At 49.5% G+C, this 14658-nt stretch overlaps 1 protein-coding gene across 2 annotated transcripts in view; it reads right to left on the reverse strand.

Moving 5' to 3' along the window:
• The window catches only part of AGBL2 (AGBL carboxypeptidase 2), a 466988-nt gene that overhangs the window by 196151 nt on the left and 256179 nt on the right, over positions 1–14658 (reverse strand). For both annotated transcript variants that reach the window (XM_069221603.1, XM_069221604.1), the window contains exon 14: positions 9570–9671. In XM_069221603.1, coding sequence (XP_069077704.1) covers positions 9570–9671 — 102 coding nt within the window. The remainder of the gene's footprint in view (positions 1–9569; positions 9672–14658) is intronic.

A 14658-nucleotide genomic window follows, 5' to 3' on the forward strand; every position in this document is an offset into this window, starting at 1 on the left:
GAGGAAGAGGAGGTGGTTGTAGGAGGTGTAAGTTTAGATGATTTGGGTGCAGGTGCATGTTCCGGAGGCTGTCATGAGGTGGATGGATGTTGGGTGTGTGTGTGCCCGCGTTTGTGTACTTTGGGAGGGGGCGTCACAGACACACTGGGAGAAGACACAGGTGACGTGTAAATGGTAGTGGGGGTGGTGAGTGCAGGTGAACGGGGTGTGGTGGTGGGTGTTCTGGTGCGAGTCCTAGTGGCTGTAGTGGTAGTGCATGCAGGTGAGAGTGTAGACGACACTGGGAGGGAGGAGGGAGATGACGAGGAGGGGGACACAGTGGAGGCAGTGGATGTTGCTGTGTCTGTATGTGGGTGATGCTTGTGTGAGTGCCTGTGGGATGTGTGGTGCCTATGTTTGCCTGAGCTACCCTGGTGTGTTGAGGTGTGTGCAGGCTGGTCTGATGGTGTGCTTGGGATAGGCTGAGGTACAAGGGATTGGGTCTGGGTGGAGGAAGTTGGAGGGGGGAGGCTAGACACAGGGACAATGGCTGCCATCAGTGCTGAGGCCAGAGATTGCAGGGTTCGATGATGGGCAGCCTGACCAGAATGAATGCCCTCCAGGAATGCATTAGTGTGTTGCAACTCCCTTTCTACACCCTGGATGGCATTCACAATGGTAGACTGCCCAACAGTGAGTGACCTGAGGAGGTCAATGGCCTCCTCACTGAGGGCAGCAGGGGTGACAGGGGCAGGGGCTGAGGTGCCTGGGGCGAAGGTGATGCCCACCCTCCTGGGTGAGCGGGCACGGGGCGAAGGCTGAGGGGCTGCTGGGAGGGTGGTGCTGGTGGGGGGGTGGCGGCTGTACCTGTTGAAGTGGGGGGCACAGATGGAGCCGCCGCCACCACAAGGGAACTCCCATCGGAGGACGAGTCCGTGTCGCTGGTTGCTGATCCGGTGACCGCCGTGAATCTCCCCTCACCCTCCCTCCCACTGGTGTATTCTGAGTCCGTGGTGTGGCCCTCCATGGCCATGTGGGATGCAGCCCCCTAGTGCTCCGGTGCCACTGTACCTCCGCCTGATGATGCTGATGCACAAAAGAACAGGGAGAGCACGAAAAGTGGGGGGGGAAACAGAAGAAAGACAGGTTGAGTGCATGGCTTACCACTACAGTTGGCGGACAATACAGACACAGCAACCCCCTGCACTACGCCGCGCTCTTGGGCTCTACAGATGCAGTTCCTGGGATATGGCCTACATGGCTATGGTGGACATCTGCACACATAGATGACACAGGGGCTTGTATACCTGTACTTGGCACTCTACAGAGGTGGGGTGGAGTGCCACATGGCCTGCATTATGGAGGGGCCTAGCCTACGGAACTCGCCCTTGTCTAGGGAAACCCACAGCCCTCCTCCCCCACCCAGACCCCTCCACTGCGAGCAAAGTCAGCAGAATGAGAGTGTACTCACCCCCTTGTGTCTGCTGTGATGCCCTCATGCACCCATCCAACTCAGGGTAGGCCACCGCCAGGATCCGGAACATCAGGGGGGTCATGGTGAGACGGGTACCCCTCCCACGTTGGGAGGCCATCCCCAGCTGAGCCTCTGCCGTCTTCTTGCTCCAGCGGCGAATGTCCTCCCATCTTTTACGGCAGTGGGTGCTCCGTCTCTGGTGGACCCCCAGGGTCCGGACGTCCTTGGCGATGGCACGCCAAATATCCTTCTTCTGGTGGGCGCTGACCTACATGACATGTACAGGGGAAGAAGAGAAGTCATTACCAACTGCGCCGTCGAAGTAAGTGGCCCACATCCCTGCCCTTGCCATGTGGCACATGCATTCACAGTCCTTCATGCTCGCAGAACTCTGCCCCCTTCCTTCTTACATCCAGCCCTCTCCACCCAGGCATAGCCCATACAACTTGCACCCTATGTACTCACCTGTTGGTCTGGAGGACCGTAGAGTAGCGTGTACTGGGGGAGGACCCCGTCCACGAGCTTCTCCAACTCCTGTGCAGTGAAGGCAGGGGCCCTTTCCCCAGACGCACGTGCCATTGTCTCTTCCAGACCGAGGTCACAGCAGCACTTGCAGTGTAGGTCCTCTCCTGTCGAAGATCAGGTATCGAGTGATTGAACAGATAGAAAATGGTGGTCACGTCCGTGGCGGTCACGTCCGCGGCGGTGCGTATCATCATCGTCGGCGCACTTCGTCATTGGCTCCTGGGACCCATAGGGTCCAATGTTAACCAATGCAGCATTGCGCCGCGGTCTCCGACCGCCTACCGCAATGGTGTACAACGCCAGCGCAGTTACCTCACATCCCATTGTCCCACTTTAGAGGTCAGGCATCCCCCATTTCAGGGGCCCACATGGCTTAATTTTCAACTGCGTCACACATACCTAGGCCTGGACTCAACACACATACAGACAAGTTTTTGGATTTTGTTTCGTGTTCTGTGTAGCTGTGGGTACATACCTCTGAATTGCTTGACTCTGTGGTCGCTGTTGTCCTTCCTGGACACCGTCAGCTGGGACATGTGAGGAGATGGCGGAATCCTCCGGTGTACCGACCGCTGGTGGACCTGTTGACAATGGAGGAGCAACATTTAATCATCACCTACAGGGTTGACTGTGCCACAATCCAGGAACTATGTACCCAGTTGGAGCCAGACCTTATGTCACCAATCCGCCACCCCACAGGAATCCCCCCTCAAGTGCAGGTGCTATCAGTGCTCCATTTCCTAGCAAGTGGGTCATTTCAAACAACAGTGGCCATGGCATCAGGGATCAACCAGCCTATGTTTTCCAACGTGTTGTCCAGAGTGTTGTCTGCCCTGCTGAAACACATGAGGAGCTACATCGTTTTCCCTCAGGTGGAGGATTTGGCTACTGTTAAAGGTGACTTCTATGCCCTGGGACATATCCCTAACATCATAGGTGCCATTGATGGGACCCATGTAGCTCTGGTCCCCCCCCACAGGAGTGAACAGGTGTACAGGAACCGGAAGAGTTTTCATTCGATGAATGTACAGATGGTATGTTTGGCAGACCAGTACATCTCGCAGGTAAATGCTAGGTTCCCTGGCTCAGTGCATGACGCCTACATCCTGCGGAATAGCAGCATCCCTTATGTGATGGGTCAACTCCAGAGGCACCGGGTGTGGCTATTAGGGGACTCTGGTTACACCAACCTGTCATGGCTATTGACCCCAGTGAGGAATCCCAGGACCAGGGCAGAGGAACGCTACAATGAGGCCCATGGGCAGACTAGGAGGGTGATAGAACGCACCTTTGGCCTCCTGAAGGCCAGGTTCCGGTGCCTCCATATGACAGGTGGATCCCTATACTACTCACCAAGGAAGGTGTGCCAGATCATCATCGCCTGCTCTATGCTTCACACTCTTGCTTTGCGACGCCAGGTGCCTTTTCTGCAGGAGGATGGTCCAGATGACGGTGTTGTGGCAGCTGTGGAGCCTGTGGACAGTGATGAGGAGGAAGCAGAGGAAGAAGACATTGACAACAGGGACTCAGTCATACAGAAATATTTCCAGTGACACACAGGTGAGAACACTTTCTTTACTAATACATTTACTTTCACACTTCTACCTCTATCCTGTCTGTCATTTTCAAGCAGTATTTGGTAACTGAGTTGTACATTTCCATTACGCTTTCACAGGTGTGGTTACCAACGTGTGTCATCTGCTTGCATCCTTCATGGACTTGTGATGTGTGACATAGGTATGTTGACATTACATTTTCAAACGGATTTTGTAATTGTCATAGCTAATACACATTTTCAAAATCACAGACTGACTCCAGATTGTTTTGTGGTTCAAGGGTGTTTATTGAAGTGCTAATTATTGGAGGGGGTGGTAAAAGGGTGATGGTGGAGGAATGTCCATGGCAGAGTCCAGTCTATTAGTCTCACAGGTGCACTGCCCATATGGGCATAGGAAGTGGAGCGGGGGCAGTTCCAATATGGACAGGGTTACAAAGTGGGACAGTGGGATGACAATCAGGGTGGTCTCATTTCTTGGCGGGGGTCTTGCCATCGTGCTCTGTCCTGTTCCTGGATCTCAGGGACCGCTTGCGGGGTGGTTCTCCATCTGCAGGGGGTGGGGTGCTGGTGTGGTGGTCCTGTGGCGGGGCGTCCTGTCCACTAGCGCCGGCAGAGGTGGTGGGCAGTTCATCGTCCAGGCTAGTGTCAGGGGCCCCTTAGAGTGCCACGGTGTCCCTCATGGTGTTCTGTATGTCCTTCAGCACCCCTACAATGGTGCCCAGGGCGGAGCTGATGGTTCTGAGTTCCTCCCTGAAGCCCAAATACTGTTCCTCCTGCAGGCGCTGGGACTCCTGAAACTTGGCCAGGACTGTTGCCGTTGTCTCCTGGGAGTGGTGGTAGGCTCCCATGATGGAGGAGAGGGCCTCGTGGAGAGTGGGTTCCCTTGGCCTGTCCGCCCCCTGTCGCACAGCAGCCCGCCCAGTTCCCCTGTCTTCCTGTGCCTCCGTCCCCTGGACCGTGTGCCCACTACCACTGCCCCCAGGTCCCTGTTGTTGTTGGGGTGGTGGGTTATCCTGGGTTCCCTGTAGTGGTGGACACAGCTGATTGGCGTGTCCTGGGGACGGAGGTATGGCCCAGCTGGGTGGGTGCTGTACTAGTGTTTCCAGAGGGTGGAAGGTCAGTGTTGGGCTGTGCCTGTGCGAGGGGAACCGACAGTCCTGAGGCCCACGATGGTCCGGGCTGGTCATCTGGATCCAGTTGGCCAGAGCTGCTGCCATCACTGTGGGCCTCTTCTGTGGGTGGGGTAGAGATGTCTGGACCCTCCTGTCTGGTGACGTTAGGTAGTGGTCCTGCAGGGGTGTAAAACCATGATTATTGCATCTGTGTGTGTCATGGTGTGAAATGGGTGGGTGAGCGTGTACCCCAGTGCTAGCATTCCTGTGTGGGGGCTTGTGTGATGATGGTTAGTGGTTGTTATGGGTATGTGCAGCGGGCATGCTTTAGTGATGGGTGTCCATGCTTTGTTGTGTCATGCAGGGCTTGGTGTTGGGATGGGTGGTTTGTGTTATTAGTACATTAGTGAGGAGTTGGAGTGATAGGGGAGGGGGTGGGGGTGGGGGTATGTGATAGCATGCAGTTAGGGTGGGGGATATGATAGTTAAGATTTGACTTACCAGTGTCCATTGCTCCGCCGACTCCTCCGAGGCCCTCAGGATGCATAATGGCCAAGACCTGCTCCTCCGATGTTGTTAGTTGTGGGGGAGGAGGTGGGGGTCCGCCGCCAGTCCGATGAACCGCAATGTTGTGCCTGGAGACCACGGAACGCACCTTCCCCCGTAGGTCGTTCCACCTCTTCCTGATGTCCTCCCGATTTCTTGGGTGCTGTCCCACTGCATTGCCCCTGTCCACGATTCTTTGCCATAGCTCCATCTTCCTAGCTATAGAGGTGTGCTGCACCTGTGATCCAAATAGCTGTGGCTCTACCCGTACGATTTCCTCCACCATGACCCTGAGCTCCTCCTCCGAAAACCTGGGGTGTCTTTGGCGTGCCATGGGGTGGTGTTGGTGATGTGTGGGGTGGTGTATGTGGTGATGAGTGTGGTGATGTGTAGTGGTGTGTGGTGTTTTGTGCGTGGATGTTGTGTGGGTGATGGTGTTGTGTGCCTCTGTGTGGTGGGGTTGTCTATTGCTGTGCTCTCTCTCTCGCCTTCGTCTATAACTTTTTGTCGTTGGGGTTTGTGGGTGATGTGGGTGTGTGTTTTATATTGTGTTGGGTGTGTGGGAGTGGTGTTTGTATGTGTATCAGGTGTGTGTATTTTGAATTGTCCAATGTGGCGGTGTTTTGGAGATGTGTGTGTATTTTGAGCGCGGCGGTGTGTACCGCCAATGGAATACCGCGGTTGAAAGACCGCTGCGTGGATTCGTGGGTCGCATGGGCGTGTTTCTGTTGGCGTGACGGTGGAGGTTTTGTTATCGCCAGTTTACCACTGACCTTTGGTGTGGCGGACTTGTGTGGGTGTCTGAATTTCGGCGGATTCCGAGATGTGGGTCATAATAGCTGTGACGGAATTCCGCGGCCGCGCCGGTCTTCTGCACGGCGGTAAGTGGCTTTTACCGCCAATGTTGTAATGAGGGCCATAATGCCTCAGGGGCCGTCTCATTACACTAGTACTTGGATGAGGCTCTGTTCCACCAGAAGCTATCCATGTTACAGGATATAACCCCAGAGGGCTGTCTCTTCACACTAGTGCACAGATGCTGCTGAGCTCCACCTCAGAGTATCCACGTTACAAGATATAATGCCTCAGTGGCCGTCTCATTACACTAGTACTTGGATGACACTGTTCCACCAGAAGCTATCCATGTTACAGGATATAACTCCAGAGTGCTGTCTCTTCACACTAGTACACAGATGATGCTGAGCTCCACCTCAGAGTATCCTCGTTACAAGATATCATGCCTGAGTGGCTGTCTCGTTACACTAGTACATATTTGACGCTCTGTTCCACCGGAGGCTATCCATGTTACAGGATATAACCAGGGTTGGATCTGTTAGCCTTAGTGTGCTCTTACCCAAAGCTGAGCGCTTGCTTGTTTCTGTTGGTAGGAGTTGCCGGGGGTCATACACAACAGCAGAGTGATGAAGTGAAACATATGTACCTGGGAATCATTTGAGAACCCTTGAGTGTTTCAGAAAATAAGTCATGTGTAGAATAACCTGCATAGTGATGACAGGGGGCCTTGAGGTTAATGACGTCCAGTGGGGCGGGCAGGAAACTACGGAATTCAAAGGTAAAGCGGGCAGTTATTCAGCCAAGAAATAATGTCTGCCCCATATCTGCACCCTGCATAGTGAATTAAGGTTTATGGTTGGCTGTAGCAGAGGTTGGAGGTTTGAGAGCTGTGGTAGAACGATAGAATAGCTTTCGGATTGGAGATCCCTAAACCAGTCCTGACTGAGCTTGCACAGTTCCTTGCTTTGGCCACTCACCACAGGAGTCCCCTCCCCTCGAGAGGTTCACCACAGTGATTTTCACTTTGGTAAATAACAAAGTACTCAGCTCTGCTTGTCTGACGGGTTGCCACCCTGTGTACCTCCTTTCTCCAAGGAAGACAACTGCCCTCTTATCAGGTGAGGGGTGAAGCTGAGGAAGAGAAAGTTATTCACCTGTAACTCTAGTACTCCGGCTTTGGTACCTTTCATAGGTTCACATGCGTGACTATTCCCTGATGTTACTCTAGGAACAGTAGTCAACACTAACACAGTATATGCGTACACTCAAATAACGAGTTAGTATGTGACGGGTATAAATACAGTATAGGACTGCAGTTCTTAAACTGGGATCAGATGAGCCCTGTGAGTCTGCAATGTTTGCTCAAGGGATCCAGGACTATTCAGAAAATTCATCAACATGAGCAAATTAATAAAGTCCGGGTACATTCATAAAAAGGCAAAATTGAAACGTTAGAACACTCTGTGAATGAATTTGAAATTGGTGGCTAGAAATTATGGGCCAGATGTACGGCTCAGAGTTTTGCGACTCGCAATTTGCGACTCATTTGCGAGTCGCAAAACCATATGTACAACAGTGTACTTCACACTGTTTGAGATTCCCAAAGGGGTCACAAATGACTTACCTCATTAATATTCATGAGGTAGGTTGCAACTTGTGACCCCATTGGGAATGGCTGCACTCACAGGGACAGTGGCCTGCTGGGCTCAGCAGACCACCATGTCTGTGACTGCTTTTAAATAAAGCAGTTTTTCTTTTAAAATGCAGCCCGTTTTCCTCAAAGGAAAACAGAATGCATTTCAAAAACAAAAAAGAAAGTTTTCTTTCAACTTTTACAGAGCAGGCAGTGGTACATGGGACCACGGCATGCTCTGAAAAAGTATTTTCGCATGTATTCACAAAGGAGAAGGGGTCCCCTGGGGACCCCTTCCCGTTTGCGAATGGATTACCACCAATTTGAAATCGGGGTAAATGCAATTGTTTTGTGACCGCATTCATGGTCACAAAACAATCCTACATCGCACTGCGACTTGCAATTAGGAAGGGAATGCCCCTTCCTAATTGCGACTCGCAAACCTATGTAAATAGATTACCAAATCGCAAAATAGAGTTTGTACATACCCCAAAAAAAAAAATTGTTGCAAACGACCCGATTCTGCGAATCTGCGAATAGGGCCGTTTGCGACAAGAAAAAAGCAAGGTACATGCGGCCCTGTGTATGTAACCTTAGCTTGATCTGTGGGAGCAGAGCAAGCACAGGAAACAGAATTGAGTATGAACTATTGGTGCCTTTGATGGAAGCACTGCCATGTGCTGACAACAATTAACATGCATTAGAAGCAAAAATGTCAAAGTGATCTGCTAGAATCTAGCATATTGCTATGTACTTTACAAATAAAAACACTTTCAAAACCTCCAACCTTCCCATTCAAATTAAAACGTTCATTTTTGCATAATCTATCATTCATAACTTGTGTATTTGTTTGGTGCACTTTTTTCTGTATTTGAGTTTATTGTTTGGAGGTAGAAAGCATGCAGATTGCCTAGGCTGTGGTCTCTTCCTTCCAGCAGTGACTCAGTGAGAGTCCACAGAAGTCAAAAGGTTAAGAACTGCTGGTCTAGAAGGAGACACCCAGAGGAGTCCTAGCACTCCAACAAGTTACAAATGAGGACTTCTAAAGAAAGAACTGCTGGTCTAGAGGTGACACCCAGAGGAGTCCTAGCACTCCAACAAGTTACAAATGAGGACTTATAAAGAAAGCCCCTGAGTGGCAGAAGAGTTCTCTTTGTTATATGATGGATGGTAAATGCATGGACTGACTCTCCAACAGAAGGCACGGGCCAAGCATCATGTGTTCGACAGAGAGGAGTATCTACAGGGTGTGGACAAAGATAACAGGGGCATAGCTATCTTTAATACAGCAGATGCAGGATTCCCAGGCTCCAGGGGCCTACAGACCACAAAGTGTGTGTTCCTCTTACTCTACAACCAAGGAGCAGGGCACCCTATGTTGCTTTCTTGTGTTAAGGCTGCTAGTAACCCTGCTACACCACTGAAACAGCTTGAGATAAGTTGTGTTTACGGTCATCTGCCATCACATGCGTTTATGTACCAGTATGTGCCATCACATCGTAAGACTTCATGCGCCAATATGTGCCATCACATGCCCTCATGTGCCATCAAATGCCCTAATGTGCCATTATGTGCCGGCACATCCCTCATAGACTATCACACCACATGTCAGCCACATCCAGGGATCTCTGTGATATATTTCATGCAGTGGTTCCTGCAGGCAAAGCAGTGTGAAGACACAACAAGGTTTAAGATCATCATCGCTTTTCATAATCCATCATGTTCCAACAGTACCATCGTATGCCATTCCATCTCACGCACTCCCAGGGCTCTCTGTGATACTTTTCAGTTAGAAGTGCGAAGACCCGTAGAATGTCATCATCTGCTATCATGTGCCATCACGTAGTATTTCTGGCCATCAAATGCAATCGTATGCCATCACATCATGCCAAGCACACCCAGGGATCTTTGGAATACATTTCATGTAGTAACATCTGTAGGTCTCACCATAACATTCTCCTGTTGGTTTGCTTTTTGACTGGACTTCCATTTACGATGCATTTTATTCCTTTCTTTTCTTGACCGCAGACGTTTCTTTTTCTGTTTAAACTAATCAAGTATACAAAAGTTACTGCATTTGTTTTACTGTTTGCAGCACACACCCTCACGTTCCCAATATGACTTGTAAACACTGCACACCTCTTCAGAAATGATAGTCTCCAACACATTGTTAACATTCTTAACCAGCTCCCCAAATGCAACAGCAGACATTGGGCCTGATTACAACTTTGGAGGACGGTGTTAATCCGTCCCAAATGTGACGGATATCCTGCCCACCGTATTACGAGTTCCATAGGATATAATGGACTCATAATACGGTAGGTGGTATATCCGTCACATTTGGGACGGATTAACACCGTCCTCCAAAGTTGTAATCAGGCCCATTGTTTTGGGTCCAAGGTGTTGCAATTGGCTGCCTTGCCACTTACCCCGAAACAATGCAGCGTCAAGACACTCTGCAAGGGACACTGTGTCTACTATGGCTGTGGTGCATCTTTTATGACTGCCAAATCTAGACAGTATCCCCTGGGGGGGGCACACGCCGCTCTTGACTGAATTTGGTAATCTGTCACCCACCGTTCATGAAAGAAACACATGGGAGGGCAGATCTTTCCCTTGTAATAATACCACAACTGGGGCTTACAGCTTCAAGATCTTTTCTCCTTTATTGAGAATGTGAGAATGATTATTTTCCCTGTGTCTTTACACTACATCATATCACACCACCACTTTTCTATCTTTTTTTTGCAATAATTCTTTATTGGTAGCTTCAGGCGCATTGCGCTAACTAAGCATTACAGACTTCACCATCACCTTCTGTATGACCACCACCACCACCTTCTGTATGACCTCCACCACCACCTTCTGCATGACCACCACCACCACCTTCTGCATGACCACCACCACCTTCTGTATGACCACCAACTTCTGTATGACCACCACCACCACTTTCTGTATGACTACCACCACCATTTTCTGTATGACCACCCCCACTGCCTTCAGTATGACCTCCACCACCACCTTCTGCATGACCACCACCACCTTCTGTATGACCACCACCGCCATCTTCTGTATGACCACCACCACCTTCTGTATGACCAACCACCTTGTATATGACCACCACAACCTTGTGTATGACCACCACCTTCTGTATGACCACCACCACCTTCTGCATGACCTCCACATCACAACCTTCTGTATGACCACAACCACCACCTTCTGTATGACCTCCACCACCACCTTCTGCATGACCACCACCACAAATGACACAACCATAGCTGATTCAGAGTGTGAACAACACATCAACTCTAATCAGAGGTCACGCAACCCAAACAAAACCTCAGAACACGTACACAAAATACCAGAATACTCAACACCCAACTCATAAATAATTTAAAACCTTCAAAGAGCTGGTTGACATAGACTGCACACCTCTCAACAATTGCTTAGTGTTTAGTCAGTGTTACCTTTACAGTGTCCACCAGCTGTGCTTCCACGGACAACACTCCCTTTTGTCTCAAGTCTCTTCTTGGTGGGTCATCAAAATCAGACTCTCAGAAGATGCACAACCCAAACACATGCTCCTCAGTGCGCACCAGACGAGAGGTAGCGAATCTGCAGTGTTCACCATGGATGATCACTTCACTCACACACTAAGAATGGCAGCCAGGGGATCTATTGCTGCACCACCCTAAGTAATCACTTAGTACAGCACTGATCTTGCCCACCTCTAAGGACCAGCTGCCAGTTGGTCCCACATATGAACTTTTAGAACAAAAAAGAGAAGCAACATAATCAAAAATATATAAGAAGGATTACATAAAGATATACAGATACAAGAGACAAAAAAGGGTCTGTTGCGTATTCTTTTTTCTTTTCTTTTAATCTTGTTTATTTCTTCACAGAATACAAGAATAAAACAGCCAACGTGTTTCACCTAGTCAAAGGCATCCTCAGGGCAGAAGAGAAAGACCCAGTCGTCTAGTCTTTAGGAAGCAGCAACGCCGACAATAATCAGTGTCCATGCTAGTGTGTATTTGTTAAAATTGCTTATCACATGACTTAGTGGTTGTTTGACCTAAACAGCAGTCACATTTTGGGGTTCAGGTCTCTAAGTAGACCATTCATGCTGTGTTCGGCAAGCGAGTCATGTCCGACAGCCTTCAAATATGGAAAAATAGAGTCACTCCGGTGCAAAGCATTTAAGAGTCATCACACTGCCTCAACAAACAACTCGAGTGTAAACCTGGTCCACATCCATGGAGAATGATTATATTCAGTGTTGCTGCTGACTAAATTGTGTCTTTCTCTTTTTCCCTGAGGAAGCCTTTGAGTAGGTAAAATGCGTTGGTTCTGTAATTCTTTATTCTGTGAAGAAATAAGATTAAAGGAAAAGAAAAAAGAATAAGCAATGGACCCCTTTTTGTCTCTTATCTGTATATGTTTGTGTAATCCTTCTAGTATATTTTGAGTTATGTTGCCTCTCTTTTTTCTAAGACCACTCCACTCGATCTGAGATCTTCTCAACTGAAGACATCACTAGTGCAGTGTCCAAATCCCGCTTTTCCGCCTATAATCTTGTGCTGTGTGTATCCGCCAAGACTCTGCAATGGCCACCTCCTCTTCTCGCACCTGTCCTAGGAATGTCACCGCCACTTTGTATTCACATACTTGCTACTTACCACAACAACCAAATTGTATTTCATCTCCTTCTTTTATGACCTCATTTTCAACTAAAGCAACTTCTTATCATTTTTTACTACAGGACTGTTCCAAGATACCTTAAACTGAACTCTTTGAAAATCGAGCATCTGTAATTCACACAAGTCTATCTTCCCCTGTTTTCATTGCTAAACACTTACCCCTCACAGTCTGAAGGAAACCTTGGAGTTTCAAGCAAATACTATTTACCAGCTTCATCACCCCTGTTAACACCTCTTATCGCTTCCATCTCTCCAGCCTCAGAAGGATCAGTTTAAGCAATTTTTAATCAGTCAAAGTAACAATCAATAGTTTACTCCTGACCAAAGTAGATTATTGTAACAAGCGCAGAAAGCTGCCACAACTTTCTCAGTCAGGAATACTATGTCAGCCTCAGCAGGACACTCCGCAGATCCTCTGCCTCAAGTTCCTGTATCAGCCTCACCAGCTCCCCACTTTCCTCTACCTAGACTCCTGTAACACGTTCTCTAGCATCCTCTCATCATCCTCTCCCTAGACTCTTGTATCACCTTCCCTATGATCCTCTCATCCTCCTATCCGTAGACTCCTGTATCACCTTCCCTATGATCCTCTCATCCTCCTCTCCCTAGACTACTGTATCACCTTCCCTATGATCCTCTCATCCGCCTATCCGTAGACTCCTGTATCACCTTCCCTATGATCCTCTCACCTTCCTCTCCCTAGATTCCTGTATCACCTTCCCTATGATCCTCTCATCCTCCTCTCCCTAGACTCCTGTATCACCTTCCCTATGATCCTCCACCTTCCTCTCACTAGACTCCTGTATCACCTTCCCTATGGTCCTCTCACCTTCCTCTCCCTAGACCCCTGTATCACCTTCCCTATGATCCTCTCACCTTCCTCGCCTTAGACTCCTGTATCACCTTCCCTATGATCCTCTCATGCTCTTCTCTCTAGACTCCTGTATCACCTTCACTGTTATCCTCCACCTTCCTCTCCCTAGACTCCTGTATCACCTTCCCTATGGTCCTCTCACCTTCCTCTCCCTAGACTCCTGTATCAACTTCCCTATGGTCCTCTCACCTTCCTCTCCCTAGACTCCTGTATCACCTTCCCTATGATCCTCTCATCCTCCTCTCCATAGACTCCTGTATCATCTTCCCTAAGATCCTCTCACCTCCCTTTCCCTAGACTCCTGTATCACCTTCCCTATGACCTCCTCACCTTCCTCTCCCTAGACTCCTGTATCACCTTCCCTATGTCCTCTCACCTTCCTCTCACTATACTTCTGTATCACCTTCCCTGTGATACTCTCATCCTCCTCTCCCTAGAATCCTGTATCACCTTCCCTATGATCCTCTCATCCTCCTCTCACTAGACTCCTGTATCACCTTCCCTGTGATCCTCTCATCCTCCTCCCCTAGAATCCTGTATCGCCTTCCCTATGTCCTCTCACCTTCCTCTCACTAGACTCCTGTATCACCTTCCCGATGATCCTCTCATCCTCCTCTCTCTAAACTCTTGTATCACCTTCCCTATGATCCTCTCACCTTCCTCTCCCTAGGCTCCTGTATCACCTTCCCTATGATCCTCTCATCCTCCTCTCCCTAGACTACTGTATCACCTTCCCTATGATCCTCTCACCTTCCTCTCCCTAGGCTCCTGTATCACTTTCCCTATGATCCTCTCATCCTCCTCTCCCTAGACTACTGTATCACCTTCCCTATGATCCTCTCATCCTCCTATCCGTAGACTCCTGTATCACCTTCCCTATGATCCTCTCACCTTCCTCTCCCTAGATTCCTGTATCACCTTCCCTATGATCCTCTCACCTTCCTCTCCCTAGATTCCTGTATCACCTACCCTGTGATCTTCTCATCCTCCTCCCCTAGAATCCTGTATCACCTTCCCTATGTCCTCTCACCTTCCTCTCACTAGACTCCTCTATCACCTTCCCGATGATCCTCTCATCCTCCTCTCTCTAAACTCTTGTATCACCTTCCCTATGATCCTCTCACCTTCCTCTCCCTAGGCTCCTGTATCACCTTCCCTATGATCCTCTCATCCTCCTCTCCCTAGACTACTGTATCACCTTCCCGATGATCCTCTCACCCTCCTCTCTCTAGACTCTTCTATCACCTTCCCTATGATCCTCTCACCTTCCTCCCTCTAGACTCCTGTATCACCTGCCCTATGATCCTCCCACCTTCCTCTCTCTAGACCCTTGTATCACCTTCCCTACGATCCTTCTGCCTTCCTCTCCCTAGACTCCTGTATCACCTTCCCTATGATCCTCTCATCCTCCTCTCCGTAGACTCCTGTATCACCTTCCCTATGATCCTCCACCCTCCTC

The sequence above is a fragment of the Pleurodeles waltl genome, chromosome 3_1 (assembly GCF_031143425.1).
Source record: "Pleurodeles waltl isolate 20211129_DDA chromosome 3_1, aPleWal1.hap1.20221129, whole genome shotgun sequence".
Lineage (NCBI taxonomy): Eukaryota > Metazoa > Chordata > Amphibia > Caudata > Salamandridae > Pleurodeles > Pleurodeles waltl.